The following is a 10,603-nucleotide window of genomic DNA, read 5'->3' as shown; positions in this document are numbered from 1 at the left end:
GGTCCTTCTGTAGTTAATTCGATTTGATGACAATAATCAAAATAGTGATAATGAAAACCAGCAAGACAAATCAAGAAGTAAAAAGTACTGCAAAACAAGAAGGCAACAACAATGTGGAAAGATCAATTGCGTATAATCCTTAACAAGAAGAGTTTTAATCATTGACTAGATGAGGTGGATACACCCATCAAACCAAGCATAGTTTTAAGAAACATTATAGTGCAAAGAAATAAAGTCCACAACAAACATATGCAGACAAATATTGTATTACAAAGCTCAGAAGGAACTCGATAAAATGATCTTTCTCACTATTCAGGTGTCCCAACTCCCAACCCTTCATAGTTTGCATAAATATAACACTAAACCCCTCATTCTACGCCATCATATTTATCAACTTATACAAAAGCTCTATCAACCACGCCGACTTACTCATCAACTTGAACTATAATCTTACAACTTGATCAGGCCTTTCCAGTCGTTTTCTTCTCTGGTTCTCCATTAGAAAGTAAATCGACTCCATTTGTTTCTGTTTAACAGTTTCTTTCTTAACCATAAAAATGGCCTTTGTCTAAGTACAGACTACAGTAATCAGTATGTGCAGCAGCAGGGTTGTACAAAGCTGCACAATATGAGTAATTTTGGTCAGAAAATGAAAAAAAAACCCCTTGGAGATTAATCAAATTCAGTTAGTGTTAGTACAAGAGGTATATTACAGCTAGTGGAGTAATATTAAAAAAACAAGACCTTCCTCAAGCCAAAAGTGGTTACAAATAACACAAAATAGATACAAAATGCCTTTCAAGAACTAGTTGTTATAGTCCCCATATTGGATGAATTAGCAACCATAGAGAGAAACACCCCAGTTGCATGATCATGAGGTATAACCATGTGCTTACAATAGTAAGGGCGAAAACTATACTAATTTTCACCCAAAAAAAACAATACTAATCAACGAAAACAATTAAAAAGTACTGTAGCTAGGATGTTCTTAAGCTGGCATGAAAAATTGGCAAGTGATGCAAGCAGGGTTGATGTTGGTCTGCTCATGTCAAGGGGGAGATGATCAGAGATTATAGAAAGATCCACTACCATAAAGACGAGTCTAGTTCTATTAAAGAGTTAAACTTAATGTAACTCCTAGCCCACAAACTCGCGAAAGAACAAAGTATGTCAGCCAAAAGCACAAGGCACAAAAGCATGTAGAGACTCATTGTTTGGCTCCTTCAGCGTCGTTATATTTCCAACTTTTGTAATAAATACAAAAAGTGAACTATCAGATTCACATAATTGTTTCAGATGTTGGAGCTTAATGCTTCAAACAGCAAGGACCATTAAGTTGCTGGCGAAATAGTTCTTCAACTGTGTGCTTCAGATTAGTTTAAACTAGCTGATGTTCGTCAATTGTCTTGTTTCTTTGGTTTCATGCGTCCAGATGGGAAATTGAGGACGTACAGGGTTAGGGGTGTGTGGGGATCAGGATATTAGGGGTTATTCAGGTATTTTGGAGGGCTAAGTTTAGTAAATAGGGGGTTGCATTTAGCAACCATGACCAAGTCATAAGTAAGCTGACAAAATTTGCAACAAACACCATCCTGACAAAAAAGTGTAAAGTTGATGTAACCAGTATCATAACAAATTTTTAAAAACACTTCATTTAACTAACGTATGTTTAACAAAAATAAGTCATCAGTAGAAGCAAATTATGTTCGTCAAGTAAAAATTGAAACAAAATGAGGCAAGTCAAGCTTAGAGCTAAAAAATGAGCACAGGAGGACAGCCGAAAACTATGTTAAAGGTACATAAAATAAAAGCCACAAGCCGCACAAGGAATATGAGGAGCAATAAAGGAATGAGACACACCTCGCCTATTGCTCCAATGCTCAAAACAGCCGACTTACGAATACCGATTTGACACCTTCAACAATGTATTGGAAACCCTGGAATATTTTGGTAAAACAGATTAATTGCTTTTCCACATTACAAAATTGATCACCATAAGTAGAGACTACCAATTCCAATTATACATAAGATTTATCAGTAGCTATTATGTCTGGCTCTTAATGTACTCTTTAATCATACAATACCTTGTCATGTTAGCCTTTCTGAGCATTATTCTTAATGTACCTAATATATAAGATGTTTGAGTTTACTCTTACTCTTGTTTTTAGCAATCATTTTGCTCAAGAGTATGAGAAGAATGGAGAGATTAGAGACACCATCAATGGCTAGGAGACAAGACTGTACATCCCTCACCATTTTCTGCACATCGAGTGATGCCAGGCAATATAACCAGATGTTTTTTCAACTAGTGCTTTCTATCCAATGAACACATGTTTGACATCCGATTTACTTGTTAGGAGATAGAAATGTTCTTAATAAAATGGTCAGCTAATATAACTACTTTTTGTTTATATAAATGCGAGGGGTGGGAGAAGTCCGTAAAACATTGCACACCCTCTGGATACATTGCATAGTTCAAAATCAAAACTCATCAACTCGACCATCTTTTCATTAAGATAAAACAAAAAAGAATTATAATGTGATGTATAGTTAGAATCATCTCAATATATCTTTATGAAATACCAACTGTAAAATTTCTTTATTAAGGTGCAAAAAGAATGTAAGATATTTGTAATCAAACATCTATCTTCGAGACTGTGTAGAGTGGGAATGGATCCAGTATCTTTGGCACAAAGGGAGTAGTCAAAATCAAGAGTAGTGTAGAGAATATAATAGAAGTAGAATATGGAAGTTTATGACTTTTCTTGCAACCATATGAATTACAATTTAAAATCATGTCATTGGCATATGATGATGAGAAATTTAAGCATTGATGGCCTAATGGTGATGCTAATCTGTGCTTTGTGGCTTTTGTGCTAGCATAGACGATCTTACTGGAACTTATTCACTAGTCACTATTAGCCTATCCTCAGGGCCTGACTCTCGAGAAATAATACCCCTATTTGAGATCTTTACAAATACCAAACTAAAGAGTTAAGGAAGACTTTAATGAACGTATAGTTGTCACAAAAAAGGTGATAGATGGATAAAAGATTATGAAATGTAGATGGAGCATGGAGACCATTGGATGAGGAGTTAGTAATTATTATTAAAAAAACACGCGACATTGTAAATCTTGAAATATAGTGGGAGGCTCCACGATCAAGGAGCCATGATGATGATCTTGGAGAACAAGTGATGGCAGCGTATACTTGTGGAAGGGAGGGACATCTTGTATGGAGGATGAAAATGGGATAAGATGGGTGAGATGGTGGTACGAATTAAAGTCATAAAATTGTTGGTGAAAAATGGAACATTGAGATGCTATTTGGCCCCTTGAACAACACCAAATTTGCCCATAAATTGATACTCAGCTGAGTTTTTAGTTCTGTAGGGAGTGTGGCTAGGCAAGAAGAGTGGATTCATAACGAAATACATCCAAAATGCTATTCTGGTACTCAATACATTTCAGTTGTTGGAAAGGTCCAGAATGTTTCTGGCTCAACATCGCGAAACGTGTGCAAAAACCCATGCTTCCGCTTTTATGCCTAGAAGTTTTTTTTCAAAAGAATTACTTACAAACCCTGATAAAAGCACCTTGCTTCCTTTGACTTCTAATATCTCTCTACTTTGATACAATGTTATCCAAGACAAAACTTTTGACCATTCACATATGTTTGAGTAAACATAGTAACAAAATCTTGATATTATAAAATTCATTAAGAAGAATCTATCAAGATTTGCACAACACTATTTTTTTTTAATATAATGGTGAAAATTTAGGATCGAACTTGGTGAATTTTGAAAGTGTAAACTAATTTGGAACTAAAGGAACAACTTTTAGAGGCTTTTATTGTCTTTGGTATGAAGGATTCTCCATGTCCACTTTCACTCGTGAATCTGTATTCAAGCTACCTATAGCACAAAGGTTACAATCAAAAATTTGAGTTCTTCGCAGGTACGCCGACGATAGTGATGAGTTCGTCGGCAACTCAGCGTAAGCTTTTATGGTATCCGTGTACACAAGAATGATGAATTGGTTGGTTTGTTGCGCCGATCATAATTCTTGTGTACACAAGAATGAAATACATTTTTCTTGTTATGATAAGCTAGTTTGTTGATAGTTTCCCTTAACCACTGACACAGTGACACTGCCCAATTTAAGTGTAGATTTTTTATTACCACACTAGTCTCTAACACTAAACCACATGTAAATGCTTGTTATAGTGAGATGATATAAAATAATTTCTGAACTATAATCTTGCATAATTAGTAACAAATCAACAAAAAAGAGGCTGTCATACCTGGAGATATGTGTTGTGATATTCTGCATATGGAGGATGGATACACTGGGTAGGTGATGTAGCCATTTTAACACCATCTATTAATACATTCGAGATATGTTCTACGGTTGACCAATCTTCACCTCCCACTTCACATCTGATTCTCACTAAATCACAATTTCTAATGGTCAATGACTCCACTGATGTTGGCAACTCAGGTAGCGAGCACAGCGACGTGCATTCTTCAGCTTGTAAATCAACAAGTGAAGCAAGATGGTACAAGGAAGGCAAACTCTTTAACTTCGGACAGTTCAGGATTTTAAGTTCACGAAGACAGAGTAGCATATTCACTCCTAGTTCTTCCCATTCTTGAAGCTCTGCCATGTCAACTAATAACAATGATTCAAGTGAACGGAAACATCCAAAACCATTTATAGGTGCTCCATAGAAATCCTGATCTAAACATTTTAACTTGCTCATTTTCTCGAGATGAAGGGTTTTAAGATCTGGGAATCGTCCAATTGCTGGTAAGTTGCAGCAAGATTGACAACCCACTAACTCAAGTTTCTGAAGTCTAGTTACATCGTTGCAAAGCCATGATGGAAATGTGACACCACTGTAATTTACTATTTTCAACTCTTTCAACTGATTATGAGGTTGAAGACCTATGAGAACCCTTTCTGCGTTTGACGCGTTTTTTGTCCAAATAAGTTCCAACCTTTGAAGAGATGATTTATGAGATAGCATGGCCTCCCTAGCCTCTGCCTCACCAGTAACATTTTGGAGATTGGATATCTTGAGTGATCCCTCGATGTGATTCATACTCTTTAGCTCTGTGATACAATAACCTTTCTTGTTACCTACAATGAATAAAGGAAGAGTCCGAAGATTAACAAGATTTCTGATGTTCCGAGGCTTCGATACCATTTTTTGTATGTGACTTTCCTTCCAATCAACGAATGATAGATTACTCAACATGTTGAAATTCGTCGGCAGTTCAGGAAAGTCAAGGCCAGCACTAAGCTTGAGAATTTGTAGTGTGGAAATGTTAGCAAGTTTCTCAGGTAATTTCATTATATTAGTGTGTGAAATGTCCAAATGGCGGAGGTACTTCAACATTTTTATAGATCTTGGAAGGTCAGTAATGTGAATTTTACTCAAAACAAGCACTCTAATCCCACAAAATTTCTTAAAGAAATCATGGGGAATTTTGCCAATTTGACCTGTTTGTCGCCTGTCGGGCAGCAAAAGCAATGTCCGTAAATGCCGCAGGTGCTTCCCAATATCGTCACAAAGCTGGAGTTGCTTATCGCACGACAAGGATAAATGACACGTGTATTTATTCCAATTTTCGGGACTAAAAGTGCATTCAACACCCATACGAACATATGTTTTTGAACCAGGAATTTGAGCAAATTCATGAGTGAATTTATGCATTTCATACCTCGTCAAAGTACGATTGTCACCGGTTTGAGATTGGATGACAGATCTATCCAGTAACTCGTTAAAAAAATCCTGACCATTTTTCTCAAATCTTGAATCATGAGGTAGAACCAGACGTTCACTGATCCATAAGTGGATCAATTCCTCCTTACAAAATTGATAATCATGGGGGAACAAGGAGAAATAAACAAAACACCTCTTCAACTTTGTTTCAAGACCCATAAAACTTGATCGTAAAATCGGTAGAATTTCTATTCTAAATTTTGGCCACTTCCAGATGTCTTCATGGATCCATTGATCTCTTTCCTCAATGCTAGGCAGTGACCAAACTAAAAATGTGGCAACTAATGGCAAACCACAAGATATTTTAGCCAACGCCCTAACCATTGAAGGCTGGGGTAGGATAGAATTACATGAAAGTGTATATTCATGTTGGACCAACTCTTCCGAATGTTTTTCTGACAAGGGCTTCAAATAATGGACAGTAGTTCGAGTCATTTTTCCAACTCGAGCACTCAGCGTGGTGATGAGAATCTTTCTCCCAATTGTCTGATAAGAAGTTTGAAAATCACGCCAGGCATTTGAGGGAACTTCTCCAACGCTGTCCAACATAAGTAACCACTTATCACTGTCCAACAGATGGTGGGAACTATTTTCGGACCTCATTCTCTTTCTCGAACAAAACCTTTTAGAATGGACCACACACAATCTAGACTCCAAGTCTTCCTTACAAAAGTTGCCGCCAGACATGGAAGCTCGTAATATAAGAGGGAATTTGGCTTGTACTTCCTCGTGGTGGAGGATGTGATCAGCAAGTGCTGTCTTTCCCAAACCTCTCATGCCTACTATAGAAACTCCAAATGAACCATATGTCTCCCAGCTCGTTAACTCTTCAACTATGACACGGACATCCAGTTCCCTCCCAATAAATTTCAGTTTTTTGTTTATAGGAATCTCAGAAAGTAGAGGACTCTCAGTGAGTGGAAGCTGAATCTCCTGACTTAGATCAATGTGTTTTCTCAAATGATCTATCAATATAGCCATCTTTTTGTGCAACTCATCAATTTTATGAGGCTTGGCCCAATTTTTTGGTGAGATAAGGATACCCCGCACTGAGCTGGATGTTGGTGGTTTCAGGTTCTTGATCTCATGCTCAATCACCTCAATGAGATCATCAGCTTCGTGACAAAACTTAGCCAATTTGTCTGCTTCACGTCTGCAGCTCGGGTCTACCTTATGTAGCAGGTCCAGGGCTTCCTCTCTACATGTTTCTAGCTTTCTCAGTGCCTCATCCATGTCTTTCACCTTTTGGAGCTCACCACCGATAGCATCAAATACCGGTTTCCAGAAAGTCTTGAGTACATTTGATGCAAAGGCAGATTGGAATGCAGCTTCCATTATCCCTACGCAAATAAGATATCCTTTTTTACGTTTCCTGAGAATAGCAAATGAGGCGAGATTAATAATTTTTCAACACCCTGAAAGCAAGGGACGTATCAAAGTGCACAATACAAGTATCCTTGAGGCTTGCTGGTTAGTGTAGAGGTTTTATTTTCCTCTTTGGTAAAAGTCAAATACTTTAGTCGTATTCATCTAGATTTTCCGTAAAATATTGTAAGTGGTTGACTTCGGTGGTCTATTTGGTATAGGTATCAATTAAGGGAATGCTATTAAGGTTCTACTTGATAGCTGATAGTTGATACTTCCTCCGTCCCCCATTATTCTTTACCCTTTCCTTTTTTACCATCCCACATTATTCTACACTTCTATTTCTTAAATGACCCATTATATTCTAGTATCACTTCCCCACTATTAAAAAAAATCAGGGTGCCAGACTACTCTCTCATTCTGATAGAAGTTTACCCCCATTATCTCCAATCAAATTGATTTCTTCAACGGAAAGTATATCATGAACTCTAATAATCTTATCACATATATATTTTCAGTAAGATAACAATTGATAACCAAACAACTGATTTCCTAACTATGTGGCATGACAGACATAAACAACGTGTTTGGTTAGTAGTACTAAATGGTGGTAATGGTTTCTAGTACGAATTTGTGAAGACGTTCTCATGTCAACATTCATGGTAATGCCAATTTATCTTAAAACATCTATTTTCTTCCTAAAATTTCAAAACCATCCATTACCACTTATGAAGGTGGTATTGGGTGGTAATGGAAATGTATGAAGAAAAACACATGTTTTGACATCAAGTTTCATTACCATTAATGTTAACATTACCATATCTTTACAAACTTACCTTAAAAACATTACCTTTACCACAATGTAGTATCACTAAGGCTATGTTTAGTTCACCTGAAATTTTCTGATCTGAATTTATCTGATCTGATTTGAACTTATTTTTTCTGATCTGAACTTATTTTTTCTGATCTGATCTGATTTACAAGATCTTATCTTTTAGATTTTTCTCAAGATATAAGAAAAAATAGTCACGTGAGGTCTTGTTTGATTCGTCTCAATGAGTATTTTATTAATATTCAATTATTATAATTTTTACTAATATGTAATGAAAGATATTTAATAATAATAATGATTTTTAAATATAAGCATGATCTGAACTTATTTTTTCTGATCTGATGGATCTGAAATAAGCAAAAATAAGGTGAACTGAACATAGCCTAAACCAAACATACCAAAGAGTAATATGGGACGGATGGAGCACTTGATTTTTAATGTCTGATTCGATCAGTTTGATTTTTGATTTATTTTCAAATCCGAATAACAACATTCTCCTTTTACTATTCCTTTAAGTCATGTGTTTTGTAGAGGTGATCATGAGCCGGACTGGGCCGCGGCAAAATTTTTTTGCCCATTAGCCGGGCCGGGCCTAAATTCGGGCCAAATTTTTGTGCCCAAAGCCCACTATTTCGGACCTAAATTAGCGGGCTTTTGCGGGCCAAAAAATAAACTAAAAAGTTTTTTTGGCTCGCCCAAAGCCAAAAAAATTCTGGCCGGGCCCGACCGCGGACCGAAAAAATCTGCCCAAAAACATTAAGAATACAAACCTGCAAATACAGTTCATAAGCTAAAACTATCTCAATGATAATATCTATGCAAGCATGCGTAAGATTCTAGATCAAAGATCCAAAGTCTCAAGTATACTTTAACAACTATTTTGAATAATTCTTTAACTTCATATTAATTGTTAGACTTTCTATATTAACTCTATATGTGGAAACAAAAAACAAATTTGATAATTTTTTCTTCTCAGTAGCTATAATCAAAGTACAATTTCATTTTTGTAGATACTTTTCGGTTAATTGGTCATAAAAGAGTAGATCTTGAGTTAACAAAATAACATGGATGGTATAAATATATAAATAATGATCATTCAAGAGCTTAAGAAATTGGAGAAATGATATATTATATACCTGACTGAAGAAGATGAAGAAGTTGTCGGTAATAATAAGCTTGTTTCCGATCGAGATTGAAGTCAGACAAACGATAGCATTTGTGAACTCGGGAAAGGAAACTAGAGTGGAAGAAAACTACCTTTGAAGGATGAGTGTGTTGACTTAGCTGAAGCCTGAGGGACTGAGGGTTGGTGAACACTGAAGTGTGATTTTTTTTTAAGGTAGGGAGAAGGCTAGTGTAGTGGCCATCACTAGTTGGGCGGTACTCCTTCCGTCCCAAAATATAGTTCTCATTTCTATTTTGGGAGTTAAATTCTAAAAATTTTGACCAAATATGTTTACTAATGTATAAAAAAAAATATTCATGAGGGGTGTTGTTAGATCTATCTCAATGTATAAATTCGTAATATCAACTTTTTATATTTTTTACTAATAAGAAATAAAAGATATCATAGGTTAAAGGTATATCTTGGAGACTGTGCAAAATGAAATGGGAACTATATCTTGGGACGGAGGGAGTATAATATAATTCATGTAAAGCATAGAGTATTTAAAAGACTATTGATTTTCAAGACTCTTATCAATACTAAAGTAAACTATTGGGCACGCCATTGCACTAATAATCTGAGAGTTGACAAATGATAATGAAATAGGAGAAATGATATAAGTTTGCTGAAAAATAACATGCAAGTAAGTGGTAATGAAATATTTCTCTTATAATTGATAGTATATCAGTTAGTGTAAAAAAGATAATGTATATAAAGAGTTGATATATGATTATGAAGTAGGGAGAGTGATACAAGTTTGTTGAATAAATGACATAAGGCATAGCAACATATATATAAATGACATGAAATAGATCCAAAATGAAATGAAACAAATGAATAAGGACATGAAAGAAATTAATAATTGACATGAGACAGTTCTATCAGTTCACACATGTGAGATTTTGTTACACAATAAGCTATGGTGTATCATAGTCAAGATAGACTCTTTTTTCCAGATTGGTACCTTTAGAGTTTCTTCCCTTTTTTTAAGACCAAATCTTTTAGTTCTTAAAAGCTAGTACTTGTTCCGTTATTCAAAGGACGCAATATTTTGGCTTTTACGGTGTTCATGTTAACTCTAACTAGAAATATTTAACTAGTATATACAACTATATATGTTGTAGGACATTTATCACAGGTCAAAATATCAACTTTATATTATCTAATTTTTATATGCATAAAGTAGGCTTTTTCAGAAAGCTACATGTGGAATTTCTCTGTTACAATATATACTTCCTCCTTTTTTTAACTTGCGAAATTGAAATAAGGTACAAATATTTTAGAGAGGAAATAGATAAAGAGAGATAGAAATCGTAACCCCTACGTACTGAGAGAGAACAAGAAAGAGCATATATCCAAAAATATCAATGTTGTAAGTAATATGCAACTTGCTCAAAAGAAAATTATTTCAACAATAAAGAAAAATAGTAAGAATTTAACATTATAAAACCT

The 10,603-nt window shown here is 35.4% G+C and overlaps 1 protein-coding gene across 1 annotated transcript; it reads right to left on the bottom strand.

The window, feature by feature from the left end:
- Positions 1–99: 99 nt before the first annotated feature.
- Positions 100–9,331, bottom strand: LOC104889549 (putative disease resistance protein At3g14460). Its single transcript, XM_010674792.4, has 4 exons — positions 9,123–9,331; positions 4,305–7,161; positions 1,861–1,937; positions 100–619 (listed from the first exon to the last, which is right to left on the bottom strand). The coding sequence occupies exons 2-3, from the start codon at positions 7,122–7,124 to the stop codon at positions 1,881–1,883; spliced, it is 2,877 nt and encodes a 958-aa protein (XP_010673094.1). The 5' UTR covers positions 7,125–7,161; positions 9,123–9,331; the 3' UTR covers positions 100–619; positions 1,861–1,880.
- Positions 9,332–10,603: the final 1,272 nt, after the last annotated feature.

The sequence above is a fragment of the Beta vulgaris genome, chromosome 3 (assembly GCF_026745355.1).
Source record: "Beta vulgaris subsp. vulgaris cultivar EL10 chromosome 3, EL10.2, whole genome shotgun sequence".
Classification (NCBI taxonomy): domain Eukaryota; kingdom Viridiplantae; phylum Streptophyta; class Magnoliopsida; order Caryophyllales; family Amaranthaceae; genus Beta; species Beta vulgaris.
The sequence above is the reverse complement of the archived record's forward strand: the minus strand, read 5'-3'. Positions and strand labels throughout refer to the sequence as shown.